We start from the raw sequence: 18,594 nt of genomic DNA, 5'->3' as shown, positions 1-18,594 counted from the left end.
AGCTAAACTGGAAGGCAAAAAACTTTCCAATAAATATTCAAGACCCTACAGAATAATAAAAAAATATGAAAACGATTTTACTTTTAAAATGATAAATCCCGAAAATGGAAGAACGTACGAAGCACATTTAAGCCGTATGAAAGGTGCCAAATACCCCGTTAAGTGGGCAGCCAAGCCTTCATCTTCAGATTCATCAAACGCGGAAAATCAATTTCCCAAGTCCAGGTTATCCGAATTAAAGCCCTTTAATTTCAAACAAAACTACTTTGAAAACCATAGCGAAGAGGAAGATTTTGAAGAATTTTTACGCATGAAAAACCTAGTCATCCCTAAAAGAAAACCCCTAATACCCATGCCTGCTAGAACCCCAAAAAACCCAGAGAGCTCATCCACAGAAAGCTTGGAGCAAGAATTGGATTATACGCTCTCCCCAACATCTCAATTTTTCCCCGATAGAATTTCGACCCCATGCCCCCCCAAAAGATTTCCTGATGACATGGTATCCCCAGCAACCCCAATAGACAGGCCCCTGTCGCTACAGGAGGAGTTAAACAGAGCCGTGGAAACTCCAGGTGCAAAAAGGAGGAAGACTCCCCCTAGAGATACAAATAGAAAAAGCTTGAGAGAGGCCATGGACATTATTAATTATCCGATAAAAACAAGGCAAAGTACCTTGCCGTGGACACAGGAACACCCTGAAGATGAAAACTTGGGACAATACCATCACATAACGGTGTCTAAAGTAAAACCCAAGGAATCCTACTCCTGGAAACAGACCATGCTACGAAATACACCTCACCCCCCGGAAGATATGGCATTCAAGCAGTGGAGGCATTCTTCAAAGGTATTTGACTCCTCCCAGAGTTCCCAGGAATCTTTTAACTCATCCGAAACAGGACTTCAGCGTGAGGAAATGGAAAATAAACCCTCTACCTCCAGAGGAGATGAGATATATGAAGCAAGAGCGGGTGATACCCCAAAATCTCAAAGGACAACCCCAGAAAGCCCTAATGATGAATCCTCAGAAACTAGTTCTACTGAATCCGAAGATGAGCCCCAAGACGCACAAAAACAAAAACCTACTTCGGCTGCCGCCCATGCAAAACAGGCTAAGGCAAAAGACCAGAAATTCCTTTTGAAACAATACAAGAAATTTGACCTAATCTCTATGGGAAAGTCAAAAAAGAGTAAAACGCCAGAAAACGAACAGGAAGTTACCACGAAGTCTGGCAGAATAATCAAAAGACCTGATAAATGGAAATATGTCTAGGAAACAAGTACCTCAAAAACTTATAAATTAATATTAAATCGAAATGAGCAGTTTGAAGAAAAAAAAATTAAAACAAGAATATATGAGTAGGACATCACAATGAAAGTCACCCACAAAAGGTCGAAATAAGTCAATAGTTAATTTTTCCAGATAAACTAAATCCCGGCTTGGTAAAGAACCCCGAAGATAGAAGAAGAACAAGAATTGTTCAAACCCTCCTCCGAAAGGAAAATACCCAGTGCAACCCCGTTACTAACAGAACAAATATGGATCAACTATTTCAAATAAGATCAAAACTTCTCGATGACTCTGCAAAATTAGTATCAGAAAGAGTTAAAATCTAGAATATGATAGAAGCCACACTTAAATCCCTTAGTGAAGTAAAGGCCTCCCAAGAAAGAATGAAAAAAAGAATAAATGAGATTTTAATAGCTAAACAAATGGATAAGTTGATTGAAACCCAGTTTATGGAAGTTATAGAACAGACCGCCAAAATCCAAAATGAAATGGAATCAATAAGCGACGCCATGCTTGTCGAGGGATATAATTATCCCGACCAGATCCTAAAATTACAAGTATTATACGATAAAATGCAGGAAATTGGTAAAAAAAGTACAAGATTATAGAAACAGTACTGTTCTGGCAGTACAAGAAGCCCTGGCACCCCAACGAGCAAAGATCCTAGACTTGCAGCATAAATAAGATCACTTAAAAGCACAGAAAGAAATAATTCAGCTGCAACAGGACAGCTTAGAGAAACAACTAAAGGAGAACCATGCCAAAATTACCGAAGAACTTCAGAAACAAAGAGATTTCTGCTCAAACCTAGAAAAAATGGTTGCAACATATTTTACTGTTGAAATTAACCTACCCCTCAGTCCCCATTTGGAAAATCTTCTCACTAATAGCTACAACGAAGGACCATCCCAACCCGCATATTTTGCGATTCCAAATCAAGCTCGTCATCACCACATAAAACCCCAAGTGGAAACTAATCAACAGAATCCTCCAACGGATGACAATGTAATTACGAGGACCCAGTACCCTGACGCCCAAGAAAACGTTACTACGGGCCACAAGTCTTCGGAAGTCTCTGCACCACAAAGAATACCCAACACACAATTACTACCAGAAGATACGGACAACTAGGGAATATCAAACGCGGGAATTAGTTGAACTCAAAAGAAAGAGGTAAAAATATAAGTATTTCTACGAGGTAAAAAATTCTATATTTCCACTAGCCAAGAATATAGTGTTTCCCTAATAAAAAAAAATTAAATAAATGTATTACAAATTCACTCATAAAAGAGAAAGTGCGGTAGATAGCCATCCTAGCCTTACCCGGGACATGTAAGCGTCCTCGGGGGTCGCCCCCCCCCCGGAATCATAATCCCGAGGCTCACAGGGGATCGCTTGGTGAGACGATTTACCTCCGGGCACGGGGATCAACTCCGTGTCCTAGGTTCGGTCGTCTATCGATTTATAACCTGAAACCACTATCATCCAAAACTTACTTTTAATTTTAATAAAGTATTCGGATCGGCGCTTGAATACTCCACGGGGCAACCGATCCTGGGAGCCTTCGGTGTGTCGTTCCTCCACACGCTTGGTTGTTTGTATTTGGTTGTTCGATCAGCTGAGAGTTCCTCAGTATAGTTTCGACCCCTTAGGAGATCAATTTTGTAGGATATTTTTTTTTTCTCAAAAAATCAAATAATGAATAAAATAATACGAAATATAATCAAATAAGTAATTTCAAAATGTACTAAATTTAATCAAAAGAAAAGATGACTGGAAATAACCACCACCCAAACTTGCCGTAAAGGCTATAAAATACCAAACAACTTAAAATATTCAGTCAAAAAAGTATACACGCGAGTTATTATCGTATTAATCACCCAGCTAAGAAACAATTAGGAAAACAAGCAATAAGCGGCAATGCAATAAGCAGGCTTATCATGGTTACTAGTTAGCTAAATGCGTATATATATATATATATATATATATATATATATAATATATATATATATATATATATATATATATATATATATATATATATATATATATATATATATATATATATATATATATATATATATATATATATATATATATATATATATATATATATATATATATATATATATATATATATATATATATATGTAAGAGTAGTGACAATGCGAGGCATGATTTGCCTGCATATAAGCATACAATAATTAACCGAATTATAGATATAGGGCCTCTGTCAATCTAAATAACAGAAGCAGGCCTCAGTCATTATATGAACTAAAAAATTTTACCTAAAAATTAACTAATCGAAAATAATTATAAGTAAAATTGTACCTTTTCTTAATAAAATAGTGAATATTTATTCCGCGTATAAGATTCGTGGTGGTTTGAAGATTAGGTTATCAAGAGGAGACCATCCCCAACCAGAAAAATAAAAAGGGTCTATCTCAGTCTTTGAAAATTCAATTATCCGAAGAAACCCCCCAAATCCCCAAAAAATTTATATTTTCCTAATTTTTAATGAACTAATACCATTTCTTGTAGCGTTAAAATTAATTATGCAAATCATGTGGCCCTATGTGAAGTGCTAATCCTTTGAAACTATGTCACGCAATTATTTACGCTGTGCGTTCCGAAAATTCAAAAAAAAACAATAATGGTAAATTGATAGACCTTCTTACGTGTACCTCCGACCAAACACATGAACTCCAATGAATTCAAAAAATTACTAAAAATAAAACGACGAAATTTGGTCACACCCCCCTTACCCCCGGGCGGGGTCATTTGTTTTACCTCAAAATGGCATGTACCAACCATTTATTACGAAAAAATACCCTTAATACCGGTAGAGGGCACAGGTGTCACATTAAGATTACTTAACTGGCCCGACGTGCACCATGCGGGCCAGTTGGCTTTCAATCGAATAGTAGGAAATACGCTAGTTCTCCCTTAAATGTTAATACAATTTCTTTTCATGTCTTAGAGAAAGGTAACTAATCGTTATAAGAATTCTTAATCAATCAGAATAACAAAAGAGGGCCTTACTATTCCTTCAAATCCTTTCTTGTATTTAAGAATTTGTAAACCAATTTTCCAAAATTGGGCTAATTAAATTATGTAATTCTTTTTGCGAAAATAGACCATCATTTTCGCAATATCTTGTTTTCGTGATTGGTCATAAGACACGCAATGTACCATTAGAGCATTGGCTCAAATCAATATCCAAAAATGTAAAAATAAATAAAATTGTAGAACTTAAAATACTAAATTTCATAGGTAGACTTCAACCTATAGAAACATAATAGGACATTTTAGTAAGGGATAAGTCCATTAATAGAAACTAAAGATTTCTCTTTTATTTCCTCTTTTAGAAGTCTCGATATCTTTATTCAGATAATTGATCATACATTGGTCATAGATTGATGTGGTATAATCAAGAACATATAAAATAAATATAGTATTATCTTTCAAAAAGAAAAATATCGTCAGAAATTCAACACAAAATAACCTTAAGCGCGAAAATAAGCCAAAATTTTAGAATTTAAGGTTTTAATTACGCTATGTGACTTTCAACCTAAAATTCCTTAATAGGAAATATATTCATGGATACAAACAAAAACTTCGAGGGCAGTGTAATTCTTAAACTATAAAAACCCCCACAAATACAAAAAAAAACTAAAAGAAGAAGTATTTTTTTTGTAGCCCAGCCTACTTAGTGGTCTAGCCTATTCGGTTAAATGAATTTCTTGAATGGCATAATTAAATATTAATTCACATATCCTCTAAGTCAAGAGTGACAAACATTAAAGAAAAACCTTTCATAAAGCCGAAATACGTGAAATTACTATCAAAATTCCAAGATATCGTACCAAGGAGCCAAATGTAAGATAAAATTTCAAAAAAAGGTTGCATATTGATTAATTTTTTAATCCTTGGTAACCAACTTTAGGGAACATATTTTCACTAATAGAAAATTGTCATACCATAAAATGGAACCGTGACTAACAATTAGCTAAATAACACATTGGTGTTGCAATAATTAGCGAAAACAGTAGAACGCTTACAGCCGATAGAAAGGGCAATATAATCATCAAAAATCCTAAAGAATTGCAGCAATAAATTCAACCAATACTCACTTAAGGCGAGTCAAACTCTACAAAAGAACCGCGCAATTAAGTTATAATAAATAACCTTTAACAAAGTATTAACAAAAAAAAAACTTTTACCTAGCCCATAAATTTTCTTAGCCAAATAATGTTTTATAACTGTTATTGTAATATATTCACTACCATAAAAAAAAACCAAACGCCAAGCTAATATTAAATAAAATTATTCGCTTACGATCCTGCAATCAGTTTTATATTATAGTATATATATAAGACAAAAAATTTACTAAAATAGCCTGCCAGCAGGGGAAAACAAAAAAAAACAATCAGTTAATTCCTAAAATATCGTAATTCCCAAAATATTTAAACTACAATCACATAGCGTGTATTGTAAAAGTGACCCATAAATTCACTGTGATGCTAAAAAAAAAATGGCAACGTGCAATTAGGCTAATGGCTTTTTGACAATAGCAAATATATTCTGCTTCAGAAATGTGATTCACTATCTGTAGATTCTCATAAAGAACGCAAACCGCGCGACCTATCGCTAAGACGAGTAAGTAAAAAAAAAAAATTTTAACCAATATAGGCCTGTCGAAATACAGACTAATAACCAAAGTAATGCAGAAATCAAGTAATGCAAAAAGAGAAAACCAATTACGGCGAAAGAAATTCCAAAAATTATGGTAATTCATAAATGCACTTATGACAAGATGGTATTTCATAGATTTTACTAACCTCATAATCTAGTTACGACCTCAGGTCCCTAATAATCCTTAACCCCCCCGAGAGATATAGAATAGTAAACCACTTGTTATTAGCGAATTTCAAGCTTCGCGAAGGCATGGTATTCAAGAGTTCAAAAAGATACATATTCACTAGCAAGCACATGTACTTAACTAAAATTAATGACATGAAAACAGACATTTATACGAAGTATGAACAACTAAAAAGTAAATTTTAATACCATCAAGCGAAAGTTGTGGCCACAAAGGAAAGGAAGTGAATAGATCCCGAAGACGATAAAGCAATTTTACTTCTTGTTCAGAGGACATGTTCAAAAAAAACTAAATTGGTAGATAAAATCAAGAAAAATTTTGAAACTTTCTCTCCAAATGAGCTCATATAAAAGGCTAAACTAGTTAAGATTACCAAGATATAATACCAGAAAAAAAATAATAACAGCTAATATAAATAATATTATAACCAACTTTTGGAGCCCAATCCTCCCCCCCCCTAATCGCGCGGCACCTTATTGCGGCGCCTTCATTGCATCAAGCATAAATATGTTTTAATTCTTATTTGGGAAATACGAAAGAATTAGATTTTTATGCCTTACGACAAACTACAAAACCTTTAGGTAATACCACAATTGATAATAAGTTCCTTTACCATGTGGCGTTAACTCTGCCACGGGAAAAATACGACTTAACACCTTAAAAGTAACTGAGTTACACTTCAACTCACTCACCGCCCATTAATCAAGGATACACAAAGCTAAAGAAATGAAAGAATAGAGACTTTAATGCATCAATCACAGCTAAATAAGATATAAAGATAAATGAAAATGCATTACAGCTTAATAGCTTAACTTTTAAAAAGCCTTAAGAATAAGGATATATTTTCAAAAAAGGGCCTTAATGATATTTGTCGAAACTATGTACGCTTAAAAAAGGTCGTTTAGAGAGAAGCCTCGTTAACTACAAATTACTTAAGAAAGAATTTTTGTTGCAAATAAGGATTCAACATTTATAGAGATCGAATGCCACAGGATAGTATAATAGAATACCTTGGAGTTCCCTCAAACCGATCGACAGATATCGCGCTAATTAAAATATGCTAACCTGTAATATAATACAATCCTTTCCTTAACAATTCAAACTCTAAAACCCACTCTGACACTTTAAAAGATAATTTTAGAAAAAAAAAACCAGTATTAGTAACTCATGTAATTCGCACGGTAAAAAAAAAAAAAATTTTATTTTATTTCAAAAATCACACTTAAAAGAAGATAAGCCTAATTTTTTCAAAAGAAAAAGTATTAAAATCCAACGCACCTTGAAGTTAACAAATTTTTTTTTATATTCCGGAAATTCATAAAGTATCAATCTACATGGAACTTCTAATTAAGAATAGCAAAATACAATATTAAGCGTAAAACCCCACGAAGAGCTCTAGAAATGGACTAAGAGCAATAATTAAAATGTCCATACAGTATACGATAATGAAGATGGATCAACCCCCAACAGTGGGAGGTTAGAGCCAAGGATTAGCTTGGTGTATATTATCCCACCTTGCAATCACTTGACTTTTACCCTCTGTTAAAAAAAAAGAGAGTTACATTGATATGAGACTTGATTGCACAACAGGACGTTGCTACCACTCTTTATTTGTCACATTTCTCGAACAAATAGACCTTCAGTTGTGGGTAGCGGTGGCCACAAGGGAATGGCAATGGTGTCATTGTCTTTCCTTTGCCGTTCCCGTTTGGTCCTAGCTCTCTATGATTAACAACTATATAAGTTTTTAGCTCTATTTTGAGGAACGACCATGCAGTTACGAAAAATTATCATCACAGAATAAAAAAAAAACTACGGTTTTTAAGTTGCAAAAAACTACCCTCAATCAAGGAGAGCCATTGGTCAGCGATCGAGACGTGTGGTGCCTCGTATCCCCATTTGTCACAACAGGAAGATAAAATGACAACGAAGGTAACCATACGTGAATCTGAAGCGCAAATGAAAAGGATTCCGATACGTGGGGAATTCCCTGACTCTGTATGCTTTTCCTGTTGATTGTTTGGGGGAAGTGTGCAGAGTCGAGGTATCTCTTACGAAATACAACCAGAACAGAAAGAATAATGCCATAAAGACTAGTAAAATTAACTCTGCGATCCGCTAAAATTACCCTACCTAACCCTCACAATTTGAAAATGTGATAACTCAAGTGACCATACGAGAATCTGGAATAAAATTGGAAAAAACTACCGTAAGTCGTGGGGAGCCGACGGGAAACTTTTTTGACATATTATGCTTTTTATCTATTTGTTCATTATTGTTTGGGTGGGTAACTCTCGTGAGAGTATAAAATCATCTATTAAAAGCGACCCGGAAGAATTACCCTACATTGATTTTACTACTAGAACATTTACTATAACAAAAGTAACCACTCAAAAGAATCTACGAAGAAAACAAGCAAACAAGCCTCATACAGGAGAAGTTGTGTCCGGAGAGTGGATGATTTTAGAATTAGTTTTTGGAGCTTAGTTCAGGAATTGGTCCTGGAGGACTGGCTCCGGAACTAATCTTCAGAAATTACTTTCAGTCCCGACATCTTGTTACTCTTTGGATCTATTTTTGGAGCAGCAATTTCCTCTGCGAAGAACAACTTGTACCAAGGGGAATGCAAAAGCACTAGTGAAAATTAAATAACATGAAATTAAAAAGGCCAAGTAAACAGCACATATTACAACTAACCATCAAAGTGATAGCGCGAAGCGACGCGCCATGTAGCCTAATTTTAATTATCTAAATTATTTCATAATCATTATTATACCTTAAACCACTATAACCATTTTGAAAATAAATTACTACTAAGTAATTGCTTATTTAATGATAAATCTTATATACGAGCACTTTTACATATACTTTACTTTAAGACCTTAAACAACTTGTTAAGGTAATCGCCTAAACAAGCGACCATACGGTATGTTGCTTATATTAACCTAAAATCTAGTAGAATAATAAAAAAAACGTAACCATGATAAGATACCCAAGCCATCAACAATTAAATAATCGTAGACGAGAAAATGCAATCTAATGGAATCTTAAGATAAGACATAGCGTAGACAATATTAATGCTCCGTTAAGGGAATGGGGACATATTGACAATTGAATGAAAGAAGAGGAACTTATTAAAGCAGTAAAAAATCTTGACTGTCCAAAACTATATTATCTTCTAAAATCTCAAAAGACTATGTTGGAACAAAGAATGATCCTAAGATTAACGGCAAGCCTAGTGCTTTATAATTTTAGTGCACGTGCGATGACAAGAACGCTGGAGCACACTAGACGAAGTGCCAATCTGGCCTTCCGAATTTTAGTACAACATATCCCATCAACAAAGTATAGCTCGTTGTCTAAATATATTGCCGACAATATGTGGTACGATCAAGATGATAATAACATAACTACAATTTGGCCCATTAAGTTTCTCTCCATATTAATAGACCAATGACATATGTTAAAAGGTGAAAGCTTTCTTAAAATCTTATACGTCAATTGTGTAAATAATACGTACCTAAATGCGATAAGCCCTACAATGGGGTCCGCCATCTTTCAAGTTACCCCAAGAGAATATAAAGACATAAAGAAAATAACCCTGAATTTCTTCCAAGAAGATGAAAATTTTGGAAGAAAAATAGTCCCTGGATTAGACGTAATCCAGTTTTTTCAAAGAAATGGGATGTCAAATACGATTTAAGAGAATACAACATAGGATCATATGTCTTTGGGTTACGTTTAGCAAATACACCCAAATATCGGCCCGCAAGAGGGGAGCTAGGAATAAAATACAACAGCAGAAAGGGCAAGTACCTCCATTTTGTTCAACACGAAATAAGAAAGTTACAAAAACAATAAAAAGTTCGGTACTGGTATGTTAAAGGTCCTTGACAGACATATTTATTACTCATCGACAAATGTAAAAATCAAAAACTAGTTTACAAAATTGAAGGAAATCCAAACTGTGTAAAATATCAAGGGAAACATGACCCCCTCCAGGAAATAAAATACTACAAACAATATATGTATAACCCAAGAAGTTTACTATATAGAGCGAGAAACAATGAAATTGTATTTAAAAGAATTAAAACTTATGAATCAAAATCAAAAGTAGTCAAAAAATCAAAAAAGTTGTCCCAATCGAAATATTAAGTAACGAGCGCATTTTTTTTTTTTGAAGAATAAATCTTCGTATGAATACAAATGAGGTATCTATCCCCCCAGCCTAAGAAACAACAGTACTATACCATTAAAAAAAAAGTAACAACTGTACGACAACAAATCTTATTCTCACATTGTTTCATTCTGGAAATAAAGATTATCATAAAATATTATAAAAATAATATCAAAATTAGTACATTGTCTATAAAAAAAAAAACAAATAATAAAAAATCTAAGTTCTCGTTAAATTATAAATCATAAGAAGTTTTCCTGTATAATGTCTAATGAAATATTGATTCAATAAACATCAAAAAGTATGTGGATAACAAAGGTCATAACAATCTTCATTTCTCAAACCATAGCCCAAGATATCGTAAAACATGGAATAATCTTCAAACATGAGAACTCGCTACTAGCAAGCCACAATGCCTGGACAATATTTATAAAACTGGATCCCAAACCGTTTGAAACTAACCTGACAAGTATGTGTCCAATAAGAGAGTCATTCATACTCCTGCCATTTACCCGTGCCCCAGCCATTTAAACATTTGCCTCTCAATTACTTGGACTATCTGTCTTGGCTTTTCTCTGTCTACAATTACCCAGCCCAGTCTTGATGCAACCGATTGCCCAAAATACTTGATAAATTCAATTCAGTCGTAATTTCCATCATAGAGTTTATTTTTCTTAGAAGTTGTCAAGAGGGAATCGGTAGTATATTTTGCCGTGGTATATTCGTTTATAGATCCGTCAATGCTGTTTAATTCTCTTTTTCTCCTGTTTCCTATATTGTTAGTTCCTAGAGCTTTGTCGATTTCTGCCATTTTCTTGTCAAAATCGTCCACTAGGAATTTCGACTTTAGTTTGGGAAGAATGGGAGGTAGATTTCCTGTATTTTCCTTGTGGTGCATGTCTTTCGTGGCCTGCAAGCTTTTGTCCGATCTTAAGAATGGGAATATGGAGTCCTTTAATTCATTGTTGTTTTTCTCCAGTCTCATTACCTGTTGAAATAGGGTTTCAAACGGTTTGGGATCCAGTTTCATAAACATTTTCCAGGCATTGTGGCTTGCAAGTAACGAGTTCTCAGGTTTGAAGATTATCCCATGTTTTACGATGTCTTGGGCTATAGTTTGGGAAATGAAGATTGTTATGACCTTTGTTATCCACATCCTTTTTGCTGTTTCTGGAATTAATATTTCATTAGACATTATACAGTAACACTTCTTATGATATATAATTTAACGAGAACTTATATTTTTTTTTATTTTTTTTTTTTTTAGAGACAAGGTACTAATTTTGATATTATGTTTATAATATTTTATGATAATCTTTATTTCCCGAATGAAAAAAGGTGAGAATAAGATTTGTTGTCGTACAGTTGTTACTTTTTTTTAATGTTATCGTACTGTTGTTTCTTAGGCTGGGGGGATAGATACCTCATTTGTCTTCATACGAAGATTTATTCTTCAACAAAAAAAATGCGCTCGTTACTTAATATTTCGATTGGGACAACTTTTTTGATTTTTTGAATACTTTTGATTTTGATTCATAGGTTTTAATTCTTTTAAATAAAATCTCATTACTTCTCGCTTTATATAGTACACTTTTTGGGTTATACAGATATTTTTTGTAGTATTTTATTTCCTGGAGGGGGTCATGTTTCACTTGATATTTTACACAGTTTGGATTTCCTTCAATTCTGTAAAATAATTTTTGCTTTTTACATTTGTCGAGGAGTAATAAATCTGTCTGGCAAGGACCTTTAACATACCAGTACTGAACTTTTTATTGTTTTTGTAACTTTCTTATTTCGTGTTGAACAAAATGGAGGTACTTGCCCTTTCTGCTGTTGTATTTTATTCCTAGCTCCCCTCTTGCGGGCCGATATTTGGGTGTATTTGCTAAACGTAATCCAAAGATATATGATCCTATGTTGTATTCTCTTAAATCGTATTTGACATCCCATTTCTTTGAAAAAACTTCTTCCCCTGATTTATTCACAATGATCATTGCCGCCGAGTATATAACATTTTCTTTGGCATGTTTAATACATATAAACTCTGTATCAATAATTGCTTTGGCGCTTCCTTTATTTGGTCCTTTCAGAACATTTCAGAACAATGGCCAAAAGAAGGTAGTTTCTATTGACTTTTGTCTAATTAACTTTTTCAAGATTGGTTATAGTCATGGTACACTCTAGGTCGAGGTCAAACTACCTTTTCACCGGCATTTCCTCAATACATCGGATACTTATTCATTCGACCGTAATTCGAGTCATCTGAGCTTCATATTAACCAATTTTGAATAAACAAGGTAACTTTAGGTTGAGGTTGAACTACTTTTTCACCGGTGCCTCCTTGCACCTGGCTATTTGTGTGTTCGAACATAGTTGCTTCCCTAAAGTTCCGTACTCTAGTTTAACGACTTTGCGGTCGCATTATAGGCTTAAAAGTACAGAGATTTTCGAGAAACTATCTTTTTGTCAATATATTGATAATGTACTTAGATTTCGTAACACTTATTCTGACTCATAGTTTTATAAACATTAATACAATACTGGTCTATAATGCACTTTCTTTTTAAAATCGTGATAATAATCGATATTTATAGTTACAACGCTTTAGGTAATATTATAAGGCTCTTTTACTATTCATTTTAACGAGATTATTTATATATACAGTTTCTTCCACTGATGTTGGGTTTTAATTTCAATATGGCTGCATCATCCGGCAGTGCCGCCTTTGAAATTGGGGATGTAAGCATATCGAGGAGTCGATCATTTTCCCATGACGAAACATTTGAGCTGAGAAATTGGATTTCAAATATTATATCATTTTTACAGTTTTCAGGTATATTTAGGTACATTAAATACACTAATAGTTGGTTTGGAAGGTGCAGGCCTTCCAGAGTGGCGGTTATGTCATTTCTTCGCATATTTTGACGAATGACTTTCCGGCACAACTGAGATAATGACACTGGGTCATTTATTATCTTTACTACAGAGAAACTTAGATTTACATGTGATTGGCAACAGCATAGTTGCTCACGTACGATTACGTCTAATCCAGGGACTATTTTTCTTCCAAAATTTTCATCTTCTTGGAAGAAATTCAGGGTTATTTTCTTTATGTCTTTATATTCTCTTGGGATAACTTGAAAGATGGCGGATCCCATTGAAGGGTTTATCGGATTTAGGTACGTATTATTTACACAATTAACGTATAAGATTTTAAGAAAGCTTTCACCTTTTAACATATGTCCTTGGTCTATTAATATGGAGAGAAACTTAATGGGCCAAATTGTAGTTATGTTATTATCATCTTGATCGTACCAAATATTGTCGGCGATATATTTAGACAACGAGCTATATTTTGTTGATGGGATATGTTGTACTAAATTTCGGAAGGCCAGATTGGCACTTCGTCTAGTGTGCTCCAGTGTTCTGGTCATCGCACGTGCACTAAAATTATACAGCACTAGGCTTGCCGTTAATCTTAGGATCATTCTTTGTTCCAACATAGTTTTTTGGGATTTTAGAAGATAACTTAATTTTGGACTGTCAAAATTTTCTACTGCTTTAATACGTTCCTCTTCTTTCATTAAATTGTCAACATGTCCCCATTCTCTTAACGGAGCATTAATATTGCCTACACTATGTCTTATTTTAAGATTCCATTAGATTGCATTTTCTCGTCTACGATTATTTAATTGTTGATGGCTTGGGTATCTTATCATGGTTACGTTTTTTTTATTATTCTACTAGATTTTAGGTTAATATAAGCAACATACAGTATGGTCGATTGTTTAGCCGATTACCTTAAACATTAGTTTAAGGTATTAGCGTAAAGTATCTGTAAAAGTGCTAGAATATAAAATTTATAATTAAAAAATCGATGAATTAGTATTAATTTATTTTCAAAATGGTTATAGTGTTTTAAGGTACAATAATGATTATGAAATAATTAAGATAATTAAAATTAGGCTAAACGGCGCGTCGCTTAGCGCTATCAATTTGATGGTTAGTTGTAATATGTGCTGTTTACTTGGCCTTTTTAATTTCATGTTATTTAATTTTCACTAGTGCTTTTGCATTCCCCTTGGTACAAGTTGTTCTTCGCAGAGGAAATTACTGTTCCAAGAATAGATCCAAAGAGTAACAAGATGTCGGGACTGAAAGTAATTTCTGAAGATTAGTTCCGGAACCAGTCCTCCAGTACCAATTCCTGAACTAAGCTCCAAAAACTAATTCTAAAATCATCCACTCTCCGGACACAACTTCTCATGTATGAGGCTTGTTTGCTTGTTTTCTTCGTAGATTCTTTTGCGTGGTTACTTTTATTATAGCAAATGTTCTAGTAGTAAAATCAATGTAGTGTAATTCTTCCGGGTCGCTTTTAATATATTAGTTTATACTCTAATTAGATTTACCCCCCCCAACAATAATTAACAAAGAAATAAAATGCATCAAAGGTCATAACAGTTAACCGTCGGCTCCCAAAGACTTACGGTAGTTTTTTCCAATTTTATTCCAGATTCTCGTATGGTCACTTGAGTTATCACATTTTCAAATTGTGAGGGTTAGGTAGGGTAATTTTAGCGGATCGCAGAGTTAATTTTACTAGTCTTTATGGCATTATTCTTTCTGTTCTGGTTGTATTTCGTAAGAGATACCTCGACTCTGCACACTTCCCCCAAACAATCAACAGGAAAAGCATACAGAGTCAGGGAATTCCCCACGTATCGGAATCCTTTTCATTTGCGCTTCAGATTCACGTATGGTTACCTTCGTTGTCATTTTATCTTCCTGTTGTGACAAATGGGGATACGAGGCACCACACGTCTCGATCGCTGACCAATGGCTCTCCTTGATTGAGGGTAGTTTTTTCAAACTTCAAAACCGTAGTTTTTTTTTATTATGTGATGATCATTTTTCGTAACTGCATGGTCGTTCCTCATAAGAGAGCTAACAACTTCCATAGTTGTTAATCATAGAGAGCTAGGACCAAACGGGAACGGCAAAGGAAAGACAATGACACCAGTTCCATTCCCCTGTGGCCACCGCTACCCACAACTGAAGGTCTATTTGTTCGAGAAATTTGACAAATAAAGAGTGGTAGCAACGTCCTGTTGTGCAATCAAGTCTCATATCCATGTAACTCTCTCTTTTTTTTAACAGAGGGTAAAAGTCAAGTGATTGCAAGGTGGGATAATATACACCATGCTAATCCTTGGCTCTAACCTCCCATGGTTGGGGGTTGATCCATCTTCATTATCGTACACTGTATAGACATTTGAATTATTGCTCTTATTCCATTTCTAGAGCATTTCGTGGGGTTGTTCGCTGACTATTGTATTTTGCTTTTATGAATTAGAATTGCCATGTGTATTGAGCTTTTATTAATCGCCAAAAGAGAAAAAAAAAATTTTTACATTCGAAGTGTGAGGGATGTTAATACTTATTTTTTTGATAAAAGTATGCTTCGCTTTTTTTAAGTGTTATTTTTTTAAATAAAAGAAAATTTTTTTTTTTTTTACCGTGCGAATTACATGAGGTACTACTACTGGTTTTTTTTTGCTAAAATTATCTTTTACATGGTCTGAGTGGGTTTTCGAGTTTGAATCGTTAAGGAAAGGATTGTATTATATTACAGGTTAGCATATTTTAATTAGCGCGATATCTGTCGATCGGTTTGAGGGAACTCTAAAGTTTTCTATTAGAATATGCTGTGGCATTCGATTTTTATACATGTTGAATCCTTATTTGCAACAAAAATTCTTTCTTAAGTAATTTGTAGTTAACGAGGCTTCTCTCTAAACGACCTTTTTTAAGCGTACATAGTTTCGACAAATATCATTAAGGCCCTTTTTTGAAAATATAGCCTTATTCTTAAGGCTTTTAAAAGTTAAGCTATTAAGCTGTAATGCATTTTCATTTATCTTTATATCTTATTTAGCTGTAACTGATGCACTAAAGTATCTATTCTTTCATTTCTTTAGCTTTGTGTACCCTTGATTAATGGGCGTTGAGTGAGTTGAAGTGTAACTCACTTACTTTTAAGGTGTTAAGTCGTATTTTTCCCGTGGCGGAGTTAACGCCACATGGTAGAGGTACTTATTATCAATTGTGGTATTACCTAAAGGTTTTGTATTTTGTCGTAAGGCATAAAAATCTAATTCTTTCGTATTTCCCAAATAATAATTAAAAAATATTTATGCTTGATGCAATGAAGGCGCCGCAATAAGGGGCCGCGCGAGTAGGGGGGGGGATTTGGCTCCAAAAGGTGGTTATAATATTATTTAAATTATCTGTTATTTTTTTTTTTATGTTATTAGATATTGGTAATATTAACTAGTTTAGCCTTTTATATGAGCTCATTTGGAGAGAAAGTTTCAAAATTTTTATTGATTTTATATACCAATTTAGTTTTTTTTGAACATGTCCTCTGAACAAGAAGTAAAAGTGCTTTATCGTCTTCGGGATCTATTGCCTTCCTTTCCTTTGTGGCCACAACTTTCGCTTGATGGTATTAAAATTTACTTTTTAGTTGTTCATACTTCGTATAAATGTCTGTTTTTATGTCATTAATTTTAGTTAAGTACATGTGCTCGTTAGTGAATATGTATCTTTTTGAACTCTTGAATACCATGCCTTTGCGAAGCTTGAATTTCGCGAATAACAAGTGGTTTACTATGCTATATCTCTCAGGGGAGTTAAGGATTATTAGGGACCTGAGGTCGGAGCTGGCTTATAAGGTTAGTAAAATCTATTAAATACCATCTCGTCATAAGTGCATTTATGAATTATTATAATTTTTGGAATTTCCTTTCACCGTAATTGGTTTTCTCTTTTTGCATTACTTGATTTCTGCATTACTTTGGTTATTAGTCTGTATTTCGACAGGCCTATGTTGGTTTAAATTTTTTTTTACTTACTCGTCTTAGTGATAGGTCGCGCGGTTTGCGTTCTTTATGAGAATCTACAGAAAGTGAATCACATTTCTGAAGCAGAATATATTTACTATTGTCAAAAAGCCATTAGCCTAATTGCACGTTGCCATTTTTTTTTATAGCATCACAGTGAATTTATGGGTCACTTTTACGATACACGCTATGTGATTGTAGTTTAAATATTTTGGGAATTACAATATTTTAGGAATTAACTGATTGGTTTTTTTTGTTTTCCCCTGCTGGCAGGCTATTTTAGTAAATTTTTTGTCTTATATATATACTATAATATATAACTGATTGCAGGATCGTAAGCGAATAATTTTATTTAATATTAGCTTGGCGTTTGTTTTTTATTTTTTATGGTCGTGATTATCTTAAAATCACAGTTCTAAGACATTATGAGGCTATTAAATTTTCTGGCCTAGGAAAAAGTTTTTTTTTGTTAATCCTTTGTTACAGGTTATTTATTATACCTTAGTTGCGCAGTTCTTTTGTAGAGTTTGACTCGCCTTAAGTGAGTATTGGTTGAATTTATTGCTGCAATTCTTTAGGATTTTTGATGATTATATTGCCCTTTCTATCGGCTGTAAGCGTTCTACTGTTTTCGCTAATTATTGCAACACCAATGTGTTATTTAGCTAATTGTTAGTCACGTTTCCATTTTATGGTATGACAATTTTCTATTAGTGAAAATATGTTCCCTAAAGTTGGTTACCAAGGATTAAAAAATTAATCAATATGCGTCCTTTTTTTGAAATTTTATCTTACTTTTGACTCCTTGGTACGATATTTTGGAATTTTGATAGTAATTTCAAGTATTTTGGCTTTATGAAAGGTTTTTCTTTAACGTTTGTCACTCTTGACTTAGACGATATGTGAATTAAAATTTAATTATGCCATTCAAGAAATTCATTTAACCGAATAGTCTAGACCACTAAATAGGCTGGGCCACAAAAAAAATACTTCTTCTTTTAGGTTTTTTTTGTATTTGTGGGGCTTGTTTTTATAGTTTAAGAATTACACTGCCCTCGAAGTTTTTGTTTGTATACATGAATATATTTCCTATTAAGTAATTTTATGTTGAAATTCACATAGCGTAATTAAAACCTTAAATTCTAAAATTTTTGCTTATTTTCTCGCTTAAGGTTACTTTGCGTTGAATTTCTGACGATATTTTTCTTTTTGAAAGATAATACTACATTTATTTTATATGTTCTTGATTATACCACATCAATCTATGACCAATGTATGATCAATTATCTGAATAAAGATATCGAGACTTCTAAAAGAGGAAATAAAAGAGAAATCTAGT

The 18,594-nt window shown here is 33.7% G+C and overlaps 1 protein-coding gene across 1 annotated transcript; it reads left to right on the top strand.

The window, feature by feature from the left end:
• Positions 1-352: 352 nt before the first annotated feature.
• On the top strand, positions 353-1,270 carry LOC148938762 (uncharacterized). Its single transcript, XM_089107555.1, has one exon. It carries the CDS (start codon positions 353-355, stop codon positions 1,268-1,270), a length of 918 nt encoding a protein of 305 aa, XP_088963681.1.
• Positions 1,271-18,594: the final 17,324 nt, after the last annotated feature.

The sequence above is a fragment of the Artemia sp. Qi Xiang Cuo genome, unplaced genomic scaffold (assembly GCF_049724085.1).
Source record: "Artemia sp. Qi Xiang Cuo unplaced genomic scaffold, ASM4972408v1 HiC_scaffold_2963, whole genome shotgun sequence".
NCBI classification, from domain to species: domain Eukaryota; kingdom Metazoa; phylum Arthropoda; class Branchiopoda; order Anostraca; family Artemiidae; genus Artemia; species Artemia sp. Qi Xiang Cuo.
This window is presented reverse-complemented; position numbering and strand designations above follow the sequence as displayed.

Coding starts and splice junctions, on each gene's coding strand:
- LOC148938762 (XM_089107555.1), top strand. CDS start 353: ATGCCTGCTAGAACCCCAAAAAACCCAGAGAGCTCATCCACAGAAAGC.